General features: G+C 41.3%; 1 protein-coding gene across 1 annotated transcript; it reads right to left on the bottom strand.

Moving 5' to 3' along the window:
* Positions 1-53: 53 nt before the first annotated feature.
* On the bottom strand, positions 54-14,494 carry LOC117754251. Its single transcript, XM_034573077.1, has 20 exons — positions 14,296-14,494; positions 12,711-12,892; positions 11,623-11,763; positions 10,848-11,009; positions 10,327-10,444; positions 9,550-9,692; positions 8,843-8,920; positions 7,972-8,061; positions 7,703-7,883; positions 7,389-7,613; positions 6,052-6,135; positions 5,540-5,721; positions 3,928-4,014; positions 3,237-3,377; positions 2,716-2,833; positions 1,989-2,131; positions 1,234-1,311; positions 951-1,040; positions 690-870; positions 54-546 (listed from the first exon to the last, which is right to left on the bottom strand). Exons 2-20 carry the CDS (start codon positions 12,885-12,887, stop codon positions 317-319), a joined length of 2,649 nt encoding a protein of 882 aa, XP_034428968.1. The 5' UTR covers positions 12,888-12,892; positions 14,296-14,494; the 3' UTR covers positions 54-316.
* Positions 14,495-15,085: the final 591 nt, after the last annotated feature.

Genomic DNA, 15,085 nt, shown 5'->3' with positions numbered 1-15,085 from the left:
ATTGTCACTCTTGGCTGAACCAGATTGAAGAAAAAAAAAATATACATACAATATTTGGGAATCACACACTTTTATTTCATGCGTAAAAGCAAAAGAACACTCAAAAGAATTTACCAGGTCTTAGTTCAACACTTCATGTAAAATCTTGTTCTTTTTAGTCTATATTTGTTATATGCGTAGTTGTGCAATTACATATACAGTACCTGTACTTAACATGATCACCAAGGAAAGATCTAGCTGCGATGTGATTTCATCACAGTATTCAGGATAAAGAGAACATCAGCAGTATCTCGTATTGTTTTCAGCAATGTAGTGCTCACTGAGGGGAGCAATAGCGGCCAGAAAACAAAACAGTTTTGGTGGGGTTATGCCGGATGAAGAAGAGGAAGGGATGATCTGCAATGAAGCTGCCTCTAGGCCTTAGTACACAGGTCAGCATCATGATGCCAGCAGTGGCTGCCGCAGCCTCGGTTCCCTCCTCATTAACGTCCACAAAAGCCTTGTGGACGACTTTTGACAGCACCAGGTTGCTGGAAGAAGACATGCCTGTTGCAGAAAAGAGGTACAGAGAATAATTTGAACAAACTTGCCTGATCTCACCCTACGTGACAGGAATGCACATTGATTTGGGAGAACCTCAGGACTTTTTTACCTGACATTTCATAATTTTGATTTGTTTCATGTCCTACCTGAGAAGTCGCACATTCTTGCATCAAAGGCATCCACCATGCCCATGCTGGCCAAGACAGCCCCCATGTCATAACTCTCCTCCATCTTGAATTGAGGCAGGCCCACCTCAACATCAGAGAGAGACAACCTGTCTGAATGAGTCCACTCCACAAAGTTCTCATAGGTCAGCTCCTTCTCCAGCTGGGGGTGAAGACAAAATCAATCATTAGTTTGTCTTGTGGATTTCTCTGTGTGGAAGTGCATGTGTGTGCATGTCCTACCTTCTCCAGACCAGTTGAACTGTCGTCTATATCAGTGGGGAGAAAGATGAGCATGCTGAGCTCCTTCCCTTTGTAAGGCATCTCCAGGACCTGAAACAGTGTGTTTCCATAATAAAACAACTATATACTGAATAGATCACCACTTTATTCATAATCTGCTCATTCATATTTCATGGAAACTTATTGAGAAGTGACAAATGATCGGTTGAGTTGTTGCCTGGTCAGTTAACAGGTGAGTGACAGACTGATACAATATTAACTGACTCATTAAATTATGAATTACCTTGCAGGAGATCTCAGCAATGAAGCCCAAGGCGAAAGTATTATTCTGGTGCATCATCTTCACTGGCTTAGTGTCGTTCTGAAATGAGCACACAGAAACACCATCTGAAAGCATGTTCACGTCGACTTGTGTCATGTAGACATGTACAGCAGACTGAGGGGGGGGGGGGGGCTGAAGAGGTAGAACGGGATGCCCATTAACCAGAAGGTCAGCGGTTTGATCCCAGGCTCCTCCAGTGTGCATGCCTAAGTGTCCTTGGACAAGACACTGAACTCCAAAATTGCCCCGAACGGCTGTGCTAGCAGTGTGTGAAGGGTATGTGCTAGAAAAAGTGCATAGTAGTGCTTTATGAATGGGTGTGTGAATGGTTGAAAAGACAAGAAAAACAACCTATAATTCAGTCTCATTTACCTTTACACAGTGACATGATTATTGAGGGGGGCAAAACTTGGCTTTTTCAGCCCGGTGATAATTTACACTCATAATTTCGTGCATTTCAAGCTGCACTTTGGAGGATTATGTGAAACAAAGTGACTTCCTTGCAGAATATATGGTCCTGCTGATCTCACAAAAATCATTCATCACATTCATAATTTTGGGGGCTGACACACAAAAACTCACAAATACTAACACTGGCCAGTGCAAAGAGGTGGCGCTCTGAAATCAAATGAATATTCAGCAACAATATCATTTCATCCAACTCTATGTTGACTGGCTGTATTACTCTGAGGTCCGTTTTCTCTGTACAGTTTTACCTTGTTGATTCTGAACTGGGCATCTTTTGTGGAACTCTTCTCAAAGTGCTTGTCCCATTTGCCTTTGAAGTAGATGGCATTTACCAGCACCATACTGGTCATGCTGTCCACCACACCTTTGACCAGCAAATTCTTGATTTTACCTAAGAATTTGAAGCACAAATTTCAATATCGATTACGAAATGACAAGCTCAGTCACTATGTTTCACTAATGTAGAGATAAGTCAAATCATATGTCTGTGTTGTAAACGCGTCTGAGCGGAGAACCTCCTGAACCTTCTGAAAAAGGTTGTCCCGAAGTATTTGTATTTGGTTATTGGGCCATTGTTTTCAACTTAATATTTTTTCAGTTCGTTGTTATGATTGCATTGCATTGAAGGGGACAACACCCCGACTGAGGCTTTCCTCCGTAACATTGCATGGACAAACGAATGCCAGTCTAAAAACCTAAGAAAACAATCTTGTGTGTGGGGCTCAGTAGCTGTAAAACGGCTCCTAAACTGCATGTGAGCTGTGAGGGTGGAGTGAAGGTGCCATATCAGCATATTCTTAGATCCTACTCATGATATGAGGTAGGAAGGTGTAGAGTTACATTTAAGCCATTTTAAGGCCATAAGGGACAATTTTTCATGACAAACCTTTTGAATATGTAATGTTTAGGAAGGTGGAATACGCCTCAGCAGTTCGGACTTACACATACTGGTAAAGAGTAATCTGTGCGACCCACCTTGTGTGTTCTTCTCCACCCAGCCGTTGATGTTGAGCCTTGCTGCCTCATGACTGGTTTTAAAGTCAACAGACTCTAACTCTGCATTGTAGTGCTTCATGGTTTCTCCTAAGAAATCCTGGAACCATTAACAACCCATTTATTGATTCAGATCAAGCAAAGAAAAACACTTTCATCATTTTACTTTGTGGAGTGGAGTCATTACAGCAAGGAGAACATTTTCACTATCATTATTCTGCTTGCTTGTTTGCTGACCCGCTGTTCACTCCCTCACTCATGTTCCCTTTTATCCTATGTCCATGCATCTGTGCGTCAGTATTCATTTCATTTACAGAGCAAGAGTTTTGTCATGTTGCATACTTATGTGGCTCTGTTTTTGCGTACTTATATGTTCTTTCTACTTATATGTTTACACCGGGGATCAGAGAGAAACGGTCTTTAAATCCAATCTATGTCCTGTACATATGGCACAATTGACAATAAAGTTGACTTTGACTATGACTTTGATCATGAACACAAACCTCAACAAACTGGAGGGAATGCTCCCCGTACAGTCTGTTGGCAACACTGAGGGAGTAAAGAGCGTCTGCCTTGTTGAGTGTCTTCAGTAGTTCACTGAATTCAGCGTGGATGTCATCCAGACAGATCTCGATCTTCACAATCTATCGAGAAAGCAGACAAACTAGTGTTTAGCCAGGGAAAGACCAGTCTAATATACATTTAAAAATTTAGGACGCTATATTCTGTCCAAATCAACAAGGCAAAAACCATCATCTTCAGTCGGCTGTCATAGATACGTTTGCTAACTTTGGTTTCATCCATTTCATTCAGTGTCAACAAAAGGAAACGACTTAACTTGTGTGTACTTGATTTACCAAATCCATTTTTTATGGGTTACCATAGTTTGAAACTTATTGATGGTGCAATATTTAATTGTTGTTTCCTGCAACTGCTTATTAAGGATTGAATGGCACATAAGCAAGTATCTATAAACAGAGAAGCCAGGACTACATTCCTGTGAATTATGCAACACACAGAGACACACTAAACCTTCAGTTGGGCTACTCTTTACATTGTTGTTTGTGTCTGTGTGTGTTTTTAAAAGTCATATCAAGACATCCCCAAATTGGAGATTAGTAGAAAGCCCCTCACCACATGACACCACACAGAGCACTTGTTTGTTAGTTTTTGCTGTTTCACTGAGAACCTCACCTGCTGCCTCGGCTGCCTCACCTGCTGCTGTTGCTGCTGCTGCTCTTCTTCAGACTGCATCTTCTCTGCCTCACAGAAGCTGAGGGCCTGATGGTACAATTGGTAGTGTTCACTGTTCAGTTAGACATCAGATGTTGTGTACAGGAAGTTACAATATCATCGCAGTAGGGATGTTTGGGTTGTGTCGTATTTTGTGGGCCCACATTTAGACTGGGTAGGTGGATCAAAAATGGAGCCAACTCAAATGGCTGATCAGAGAGAAGTGAGTAAAACTATATAAAACACTTAAAAATGCAGCTGATGGATAAACCCCTGTTCAGCTAAAGACATTGGGATAAAATGGTTGTGGTTACATATCTTATTAGAGTGCTAAATCAAACTATTCACCTTTTTAATGCACATAACTGCAGACCCCACCCTGAGCGCTTCTAAGTCAGAGCAACAAGGCCAGACCTGAACATCGGTCGAAGAGATGGTTTTCACCTGCTGGTCTTTAAAAATGTTGCTGAGGCAGTCAGAAACCAGCACTCATAGAAAAATGGACTGCATGATTTATTTATGATAGAATAATATAAGTAGGGGTTTTGTTGCTGCACTTATAATAAATCGGATCACTGGTTATGAGCTCACGTCTTAGTAGTTTCAAGGGTTAACTAGTAAACGTAAGATGACATTTTAGTTGGCCCTCCACCCTCCATTGCCACAGCCAGAGGGGGATCAGACATGCATATACAGTATATGAAATGAACTGGAGAATGACAAGTTCCAACAAACTCAGGTAACCACACTGCTGGCTCACATTTCTTATTCCCATCAAATAACTTCAGTAAATATAGAGCAGATGTTGCCAGCTGGCCAATGCACAAGTCAAGGTCAATATTCCAAACTGGTCTTTCTGTTAACTGCCTGTTCTTTGATCCTCACAGCAACATGCTGAAACATGATACTATTACCTCTGCTTTATTTCATGCATGCGCAATAACACACCATGCATGCACACGCAGTTTTATTACTGCAACACATGATTGCACTGGCAAGATTATTGCCTCCGAAAAATACCACATTTCCTGTTTTTGTGTCAGTGAAGCTGCAGACATTTTCCATTGTGCCCAAAAAGTAAACTAAAACCCCCATGGACCTGCACACTGACACTCTCTCACTCCCACTTCCTTGTTTTAACTTCTTGTTTCACACAATGTTGTGTCCCATGTAGCCTACATATTAATTACCTCCACTAAATGTCTCATTGTGCTGGTGTTTACCGCCCATGTGCTGTTAGGGCACTCTCTCAGGGTTTTATAGTAAATCAAATGAAGAATACTACTGCATGCAAAATTATTTTCACCCCAAACTGAACTGAATAGACATAAATTAAGCTTTAAAAAGTTTTTTCCCCGAGAATCCCTGTATTACTACAATTAAGGAATTAAATGTGTCAAATCTGGGATCCATTCAGTGACTAAACTTTGAGAGTGACTTCCAGGTAGCCAGACAAGTGAAGATGTGCACATAATAGGCACAGATGCAGCATCAGAATAGTCTCAGTGAGGTGTTAAGATCAAATCATGGGAACGTCTGAAGCTGCAGTTTGTGGTGGTGACAAGAAGTGTACCTCTGACATCTGTGTGTGTGTGTTGCCTCTGGCCCCCAGCATCACCATAGCCAGGGCTGAGGAGATGCTAAAAGGAGAGAAGAAGACATTTGCTGCCTTGTCCTTGTCACTCAGCTGTTTGAACAGATCCAGACAGAAGCTGGTGTTGGCCTTGGACAGAGGGGATGATGATGCCATTGTGTCTACAAAGAAAGCAGAGCATTAATTATTACATGACTCATTTTAAATCATGCTTTTATATCTATAACACACTAAGTGTAGTAAGCATCATCTTTGGTGTTAAATTTACATATGTTTAATGGAATGTAGTGGTAAACAGACAGTAAATGTCAATCTCTGAGCTATACAGGTCACTGCATTTAAAATTACTTAAAATCCAGTTTATATAGACTATATTCTACAAATAATGCCAAAATGTGAATGGGACAGGTTCACATCTGAAGTAAACTCAGAACAGAAACTAGGTGTCTCCAAATTAAACAGTTCAGTGCTGATCTCAGTTTCTACTTCACCTTCAGAGCAGCAGGAGTTCAGGAGTCTTTCAGGAACACACTGACTTCTTCGTGAACAGGCAGGTTCCTTATTTATATGCGCTGCTGACACACCCACATATACTCCCTTCCGCTTTTTATCTTCCTAGTATAGTTTTTGCCACTCACCCTTTCACACACACATTCATACATCAGTCACACACATGGACTGATGTAAGTCGCTTTGGATAAAAGCGTCTGCCAAATGACATGTAATGTAATAATATGGTCACACACTGTTGGCACAGCAGACAGGTGCCACTTGAGGTTCAGTATCTTACACTTGCGTCACTTAATGACAAGAATAGAAATATTGCTCTGATTTAGGTTTGTTGTCTGTGGCAACGACAATACCAGAGGTTTGACCCCCAGATTCTCCAGCCTGTATCCTGTCCTTCAGTGTCTTTGGGCAAGATACTGAACCCCAATTCAGGAAGTGCTGATAAATACAGTCCATTTTGAATGTGGATAGAGTAAATTATTTCCGTACTAATGACATGAATGTTACTTTGTCTTTTCAGAGAGGCATGTCTGAGGTCACCCACAAGGCTTCCCCGGAGGTAAACTGAGGCCAGCGCCACCTCGTCTCCTCACAACACAAGCACCAATCTGGGTGTGAACACATGTTCCATAGCTGCGTCTTCATCCACAGTGGGACACTGTGTAACAATGTCTGTGCATGATGAACAGAACATTTGATGCATTCATCATATATCAGTGTCTCCTCACTTGCAGCTTGCTGCAACTTGCAGAGCAGACAATTTAGTCACTTAAGTTCCAGAGGCAAAAGCTCCCTCTACTGGCCTCCTGCTCCAACCCAAGAAATACTGTTAGCCTGATGGAACTCAGCAGCAACTTTATTATAACCCAAGAAGCATAGAATAAGAGGAAAAACACGGCACACAGTGTTTATTATATTTTATTGTTCTACTTTTCTGCATACTTTCATGAAACTGTAGCCACAGTCTGAATTAATTAATATTTCGTGTTGAAGATATATATTGTCAAGTTACATATAAAAGCCATTTTATTACTACAACGTGTGAGTGCAATAGCTCAGGTTGGCATTTAATGCAAGCAACAGACTCTGGGCAGCAGAAACTCCGTTTTGTAATTCTAGAGGTTAATGTGAGGGTTCGCTGTGCAGAGCCATCTTTTCCATTCCGATTTCCTGTAGATTTGTGCGCCTGCAAATATAGGATAGGAATTTTACATGTAATTTATAGCTAGAGCAATGCAGAGGATGAATTATCAACCCTGAAAACCCCTAAACTATGTTAGATGTAACCCTCATAGTGCTCTGAGAGGCACGTCGGATCACTCAGGGATGCAGAATCGACCGGCAAAGAGCACCGCCTTGTTGGTGTTGTGTCGGATGAAGAAGAGAAAGGGGTGGTCTGCGATGAACGTGATAGGAATCATTATAGAGCGCTCCGTCACAATGACTGCAGTGGCGGCAGCAGCTTCGGTTCCCTCTTCATTAACCTCCACAAAAGCCTTGTGAATGACTTTTGACAGCACCAGGTCGTTGGCTGGAGACATGCCTGTCAGCAGAGGATAGAGGCCGTTTTAAAAAAGACACTTTACTTAATACAATAGATACTAATGTAATGTACTATAATGTATGTCTCACCAGAGAAGTCACTCTTTGTGACATCGAAAGCATCCACCATGCCCATGCCCTTCAGGACTTCATTCAGGTTGTAAGTCTCCTCCATCTTGAAGCGAGGCAGCCTCACCTCGACCTCGTTTTGGCCCATTAAATCTGGACTAGTCCACTCCACAAATTTCTCATAGGTTAGTTCCTTCTCCAGCTGTGGTGGACAAAATATCATCAGGCTGTTGGTTTAAAATTTTGCGTTTATTTCTTTTTTTTAGTGCGAGTGCATATTCATGTCCTACCCTCTCCAAGCCTGTGGTATCGTCCTCGATCTTGTTGGGCAGGAAGATGAGCATGCTCAGGTCCTTCCCTTCATAAGGCATCTCGAGGATCTGGTCAAAAAGAAATTAAGTTTGAATTTCACGTCATTCACAGATCTGTTTTCCTCATCCTGAAAAAACAAGTTGGTATTTCGAATAAAATCGGATCTTCTATAACCGTTTTCAGACTCATTCTCTGGAAAACATCTGGACTATTGGCTCCAGACATTCTCCAGAGTTTGCCTTTCACATGTGAAGAATACAGCAGGAGACTATCGGGATCAGACGCATTCACATCAAGAGGAAAATGTCCGGAGCTTTCAGTTGAGGGATTTTGACTTTGAGAGGAAGACAGGAAGCAGGACATGATGTATTAATTGTACTGTAACACTGTAATCCTTGTTTTGTCCTTCATTATTTACGCATTTGCATATTTCTTTATTTTTTTGTGTTCAGTTTGTCTAATGTCCCTTGGTTGTTGTACTTGTATCCACTTGTTTTGTTATTGCACAATAAATAAAGCTTTAGTCGCTTGTTGTGAATTCTCTGCACCTGCTGTATTCTCACTTGGGTTTACTCAGACGTTCCCTCAGAGTTTTTAATAGGGGCGTGGCAGGAAAAAACTAATAAAATTATCTGGAGCAACTGACTCAGACATTTGGATTTTCACATACGTCTCCTCCAGATTATTTCATGAGAATGTCTGTTATTCAGTGTTTGTCTGAAAGCAGCATATTAGTAGTTACAGCTATGGAAGAACCACAGGTCTAAAAGAGTTGCTCTGTTGATCATGTTTAATCAGTAGCAGCTTGTTTGCCTGAAACCTGTGAACACTGAGAACCATGGACATCACCTGGCAGTTGACCTCAGGAATGGTGGCGAAAGTGAATTTACTCTTCTGGCGCATCATCTTCACTGGTTTAGTGTCATCCTGGACACAACAGGAAACAAAACAAAACGTTTTTCTGTTGAGGTCGTCACCTTCTCAAAGTTCACACTCTTGACTTTTGGGATAATTCTTTCCTCTGTGCACAATCAGTCTTGTGTTGTTGGGTTTTATTCTTAATCATAGATCTGACCTGCACTATGATACAGACTATGACGATGACTATCCCTTTAAGTCATCCCTTGTTTAATGTTAGCTTTACAGCTTTGAGCAAAGCCACACATCACTGACTATTTTTTGAGAAATTGTTCAAGCATACTGTGAACTTCATAAAAGCTTAGAGAAATAAGAATTCTCAACAAATTGTCAGATTTATTATTAATATTGATGGTTACTTTGTTGATTGGTGATTTTGTTTCAAAGACTACTGACAGGGCAGGAGCACTTCAGGGGCCAATCAGATTCCCACCCTTGGATCTGCCCTTGATACCCGTCATTGGCCACCCCAATGACTCTGCCTCTGTTTTAATGATGTGTATCACATCCAAGTTTGAGGCTACAGTGTAGATTTGATCAGCTTTGTCATGGTCTACCATCAGAATACCTTGTCAGCTACAGTGCTCAGGTAAACTGTGCACTATCACACAACATCATTTTACAAACTCCAGCTTTACCTTGCTTATTCTAAACTCAGCATCAAGAGTAGAATCCATCTCGAACCGTTTGTCCCAGTTGCCTTTGAAGTAGATGGCGTTGATCAGCACTAGCATGGTCCCTTTGTCCAGTGCATCCTTGGCCAGCAGGTCCTTGATTTTATCTGGTGAACAATAAAAAGCAAAACCCCCACCATCATTGTTGTACTCGTCATCCTCATCATCATCATCACAAAAGCAAGCCAAAAAAGAGAAGAAATTCAAAATGACATAAAAAAGAACCAACATTACGGAACCAACAATAAAAATGCACAAGCAAGTGTTCAATGTGTTCAGTTAAGAACAAGCTTTTATTTTCCTCCAGCAGGTTGTTCACAGTTTTGGTTTTTCAGTCTGAGACGTAGGAGCCACAGAAGGGGCCTTATTGGTAGATCTCATGCTGTATGTTAATGAGCAAACCCCACACAAGTAAAATTCTAAACACACATGTAGCCTGCACGTGGTGGAAATATCTACAGCACATGCATTGTATTGTTTATATATATATACAAAATGAGCTGGAATTTGGGTCAAATGGATTTGAGCTTGTTAAGTTCACAAATGATGCATAGTTTAGTATGTAGTCGTAAACCTGCAAAATAAATCTGCGGGAGAAATTGATTGGACTTTGCTTTGTAACTGGTCGGTTATTAACAGTTAAATTAAATTAGTCTGCTATAAAAAAAAAACTGTAAAGGAGCGGCTGCTGTGAGTGAAAGGGATGTTTTCAAATTTGTTTTATCAGGTTCTGACGCCTACCTTGTGTCTGCTCCTGCACCCAGCTGTTGATATTGACCCTGACCTCCTCCAAGCTGGTTATGAAGTCCACAGACTCCAGCTCAGCCTGGTAGTGCTTCCTGGTTTCCTCTAAAAAGTCCTGGAATCATTAGCAGCTCATCTGAATACTCACAGACCACAATTCTTAAACACTCACAAGATTAGTTTGTCTGTTCGTGTAATGTAATTTTTCAGCATGTTGAACAATGGAAGATATTGCAGTATTATTATATCCTTCGAGGAGGTTGTTTCGATTTTGAGAATTCCCCTTTTAAGTTTACATGAATGTTGCACATGTTATTATCTAAAACTATAACTGCTTTTTTCTCTGTTGGTGCTTTCAAGAAACAAAGAATGAACTTTGGCTCAGTAATGAGTCGATAATCTTGGTGTAGTTCTGCACAATTAGAGGTACGAGTGTGTACGGCCATGTTTCATTATCCACACACCAAATTTTAGGATTGCAGGTCACGCCCTCACTGAATAAATGCATTCCCACGTACCTTAACAAACTGGTAGGACTGCTCCCCATACAGTCTGTTGGCAATGCTGAGGCTGAACTGAGCGTCTGGGGTGTTGAGTGCGCTCAGCAGCTGACTAAAGCCGGCGTGGACGTCGTCCGGAGAGTCTTTGGGCTTCAGGCACTGCGAACAGCCAGAGAAGACCTGCGAGTTACACAGACACACTGAGACAGCAACAGGTGAAAGAAAAGCGTGTGTTACGTGAATGGGGATCATTGTTCTCCTGTTAAATGATGAGAATCCAGTAAAAAATCATCACGCTCATGCTCCATGAATCCAAACTGTCAGCCAGAATCACATTTCGACTTAGTTTCTATGTGCCAGCATGAATTAATTTCAAATAATTAAGAAACAGGATGACTTTGGTGGCATAGCTCTCATCATTTGACCTTTGACCCCAGAGATTCACAAGGTTTTCTTTTGTTTAATTCCTCTTTATGACACCCCCAGCACCTTTAGGAGAGAATGTGGAAAAGGCAAAAACAGAGCAAACAAAAGTATTAATATAATCATGCTACACTGTCCTCTTCAGCTCTTGACCAAAGAAAATTTAAAGCTCTGCTTTTTGTGGACTGTGAAGACACTGAATTTTCCATCTGTTGCAAACATCTGCTCAGTTAGCTGATATCAGCTTCACATTACGGTTTGTACTTGCAAGAGATTGTAAATTAACAAGCAAACGCAGTGGGAAATTAAGTGCGAAATACTCCCCCACCTCAATCATTAATCATCCCTTGCATGTAGGTTTTGTTACCACCTTGAGCAGATACTGTGGCAGTCTGGACGTCTGCTGTAACTGTGTCTGCATCTGAAGGCGCGTCTGCATCTGTGACTGCATCGGCGAATCCTGTCGAATTTCTGCCTGCTTCGGTTTCTTGGTCTCAGTGAAGCAGAGGACCTTGAGGTGCAAATGGTAGTTTCTGTTAACGTCAGGATATCAAGTTCAACACTGTGTGTGTGTGTGTGTGTGTGTGTGTGTGTGTGTGTGTGTGTGTGTGTGAGTGAGTGAGTGAGTGAGTGAGTGAGTGAGTGAGTGAGTGAGTGAGTGAGTGAGTGAGTGAGTGAGTGAGTGAGTGAGTGAGAGAGAGAGTGTGTGTCCATCCAGAGAAAGGAAATCTCTCTGCAATCTAATGTTACAATCCCACAAACAAGCCAAGACATGCATGCACACAGATATATGTCTTTCATTTCAACAGACGACTCTCTGGAGAGATTATACCTACTAAGTCAGAATGTTACTCAGACACTGTCCACACCTACAGTACGTTAAAATGTCCACCACCCTTTCCATTAAAACTGAAGCTTTTGTTCTGTGCAGTTCAGCTGGACGTTCTGCGACTTTTATACGATTCAACTCAATCATTATAATTGTAGCATTAACGTAAAGGAAATGTGTATGGTAGCTGAAATAAATTTACTCATAAGAACAGTATTAGATTAAATGTATTGATTTCTGGAACAAGAAATGAATGTCTCGAAAGCTTTTCCTTCTTAAATAGTTTTAGTTGATTACACACCCAGTACCCTGTGAACATGACAGAGCTTGAAATCTGAATCCACGCCTTTTTCTTTCTCTGATGCTGGGTTATTTGATGAAAGGGTTGTTTGAGGGTTAAGACTTGGTTTTAGAGTTTAGAACTAGGTTTAGGTTAGGGTTAGACATTAAGTGTCCTCACTAAACCAGGTTAGGGTTAGGGAGAGAGAGAGAGTGTGTCTGTCTGTCTGTCTGTCTGTCTGTCTGTGTGTGTGTGTGTGTGTGTGTGTGTGTGTGTGTGTGTGTGTGTGTGTGTGTGTGTGTGTGTGTGTGTGTGTGAGCGTGTGTGCGTGTGTGCGTGTGTGCTGTACCTCTGACATCTGTGTGTGAGTGTTGCCTCTGGCCCCCAGCATCAACATAGCCAGGGCTGAGGAGATGCTAAAAGGTGAGAAGAAGACATTTGCTGCCTTGTCCTTGTCACTCAGCTGTTTGAACAGATCCAGACAGAAGCTGGTGTTGGCCTTGGACAGAGGGGCTGGTGATGCCATTGTGTCTGACACAGAGAGAAGACGACAAAACATCAATCCCAGAATTAAAAAGAGACTCTATACGTTGCACCCCGACTAACAGTTGGACAAAATGCTGTCCCCCTGATTATGTTAAACATGAAAAGAAAGAAGAATGTTACTCCAATCACTTCAACCAGTGAAAGGAAATGCTCTGAAAAAAAGTAGTTAAACACAACAAGAACTGGAATGGCAGTCAGAGAGTATGGATGAGTATGCTCTGCAAATTGCTCACATTAAACACAGGCAATATATCCATTATCATATAGTTGAAAGGAACAAAACAAAAGATTAGACCATTAAAGGAGATTATCTTTCCCAAAACTTCAAATACACACATAATGTAAATATTTCAAAGGGTCCTCGCTCCATTTGTTACCATATAGTAACTGAATAAAGATCACCCCCCAAATAAGATTGATTTTGATTCAGAAAATCTGGATAACTATCCAGATATGCACCAAATTCCACCTGTACATATGAATTAGCACTCCACAGATGCATTGGCCCCTTAGTCAAATCCACTCCAAAAGTTAATGGGTTCTCCCTTGGCCCATACCCCACCCCTTCGCCAAGTTCTTTGCGTAATCCAATTTACAGTCAGACAAACTGCAATGAAAACCTAACCTCCCTTGTGGAGATAATAAAAAGAAAAAATGTATTATATTAAATTGGAAACAATACGATTTAATACAGAGAATAAAGATAAGGAATTTACAATAGGTGAAGGAACCAGTGAATAAATAAATGCCAGGCCTTTGAATATACAGATGCGATGAGTCATAGGGGTTATGGTTCAGTAGCCTGAAGACCTGCTCAGAGAACTTGTCCCTGCACTGCCTGCCAGAAGGTGGCGTGGTGAACAGTTTGTTTGCAGCGTCGCCACATAGTCCATGCTGACCTTGCACTCTAAGGCGACACATGTTGATGGTAAACATTGTGTATGTCAGAGAGTTATGGTGGTACCAACCTCAGTCTCTTTTATTAGTCAGTTCCTGTTTTTAGACCCAAATGCAGCTGAGATTATAAAAGTAAGAATGTTTCCTCTCACGCTTTTTATTGAGGATAATAAAGTGTTATAGAGACGCTGCTAAATTTGGCCTCTTCGTTTCATCTGCCAAATGTTAAATATATTTAAGTTATAAAATGTGAGCACCCTGCAGGGCAAAACTTTAGGTTGCTCTATCCTTGTTGGTGTTTTCTCTTACATCTCCAGCACATGAAATCCCTGTTCTCTCCTCAACATTATTTTGTATCCCTTCACAGACAAATCTTAAGTTTTTATACAATAAATATCACACAGATATCCACAATAACAGTTGTTAACTCTCCCGAATGACCTCTTTTATCTTTCTTATGGAAATCACGACACAATATTGTATTTACTCACAGACACTGTTCTCCAAGTCACCGAGAGATCCGTAAGCTTTCAGTTACAGAAGCGACTGTTCTGTTTGAGTCAGCTCTCTGTCATGTTACAGGCTGACACACCCAAACTCAAGGAGGCGGCTGCAGCCTGAGAACATGTCGAGAGAAATCACACCCATCGGCTTGTGCCAATGGGTTTGGTGCGGAGATGCCTCTGACATGAGCTGTCCCTGAACAAATGAAGTGATACAGAAAAGGTACAGTATGTATATATGCATGGGTGGATGTAAAGGTGAAGTGCAATCAACAGCTGATCAAGCAGTACGGACACCATCAGGTCAAGCAGGCTCAGCAGAGATCGCACTTTCTCAGTAAAATAAAACAAACAACACCTTTACTTTCACTAACGTTTACACAGACAGTGTGTCATGGCACTAGAGCATGTACTTCCGTCAAGGCCCAATAGTACATTTATTTCAATCAAGCTGCACCTTAAACTTAAAGATACCGGTCCCCTAAATATGCCTGATTCTTTTCATCCATATCCAGGAATTATTCGCTGGGAAATAAGTGAAAATGTCAAGAATGCGTAAAATAAAAAATAAAAATTCCTTAATCCAGATCTACACCCAAATTGAATAGGGTATTTCCTGACCGATACCACATATTACCAAAAGGTTTCATGGTAATCCGTCCCGTATTTTTTATGTAATCGGGCTTATACAAACATACAATAACTGAACCTGTGGAGAGTAGTATGGGGAGCTGAGAAAACTGAATTTTCCTCCGCTCTGTTGAGGAGCTTCACCGGA

The sequence above is a fragment of the Hippoglossus hippoglossus genome, chromosome 20 (assembly GCF_009819705.1).
Source record: "Hippoglossus hippoglossus isolate fHipHip1 chromosome 20, fHipHip1.pri, whole genome shotgun sequence".
In the NCBI taxonomy this organism is placed as follows: domain Eukaryota; kingdom Metazoa; phylum Chordata; class Actinopteri; order Pleuronectiformes; family Pleuronectidae; genus Hippoglossus; species Hippoglossus hippoglossus.
This window is presented reverse-complemented; position numbering and strand designations above follow the sequence as displayed.

Coding starts and splice junctions, on each gene's coding strand:
- LOC117754251 (XM_034573077.1), bottom strand. CDS start 12,887: ATGGCATCACCAGCCCCTCTGTCCAAGGCCAACACCAGCTTCTGTCTG. Junction 2,132..2,715: donor GGTGGAGAAGAACACACAAG/GTGGGTCGCACA, acceptor TCAAATTCTTAG/GTAAAATCAAGAATTTGCTG. Junction 1,312..1,988: donor CCCAGTTCAGAATCAACAAG/GTAAAACTGTAC, acceptor TGCTCATTTCAG/AACGACACTAAGCCAGTGAA.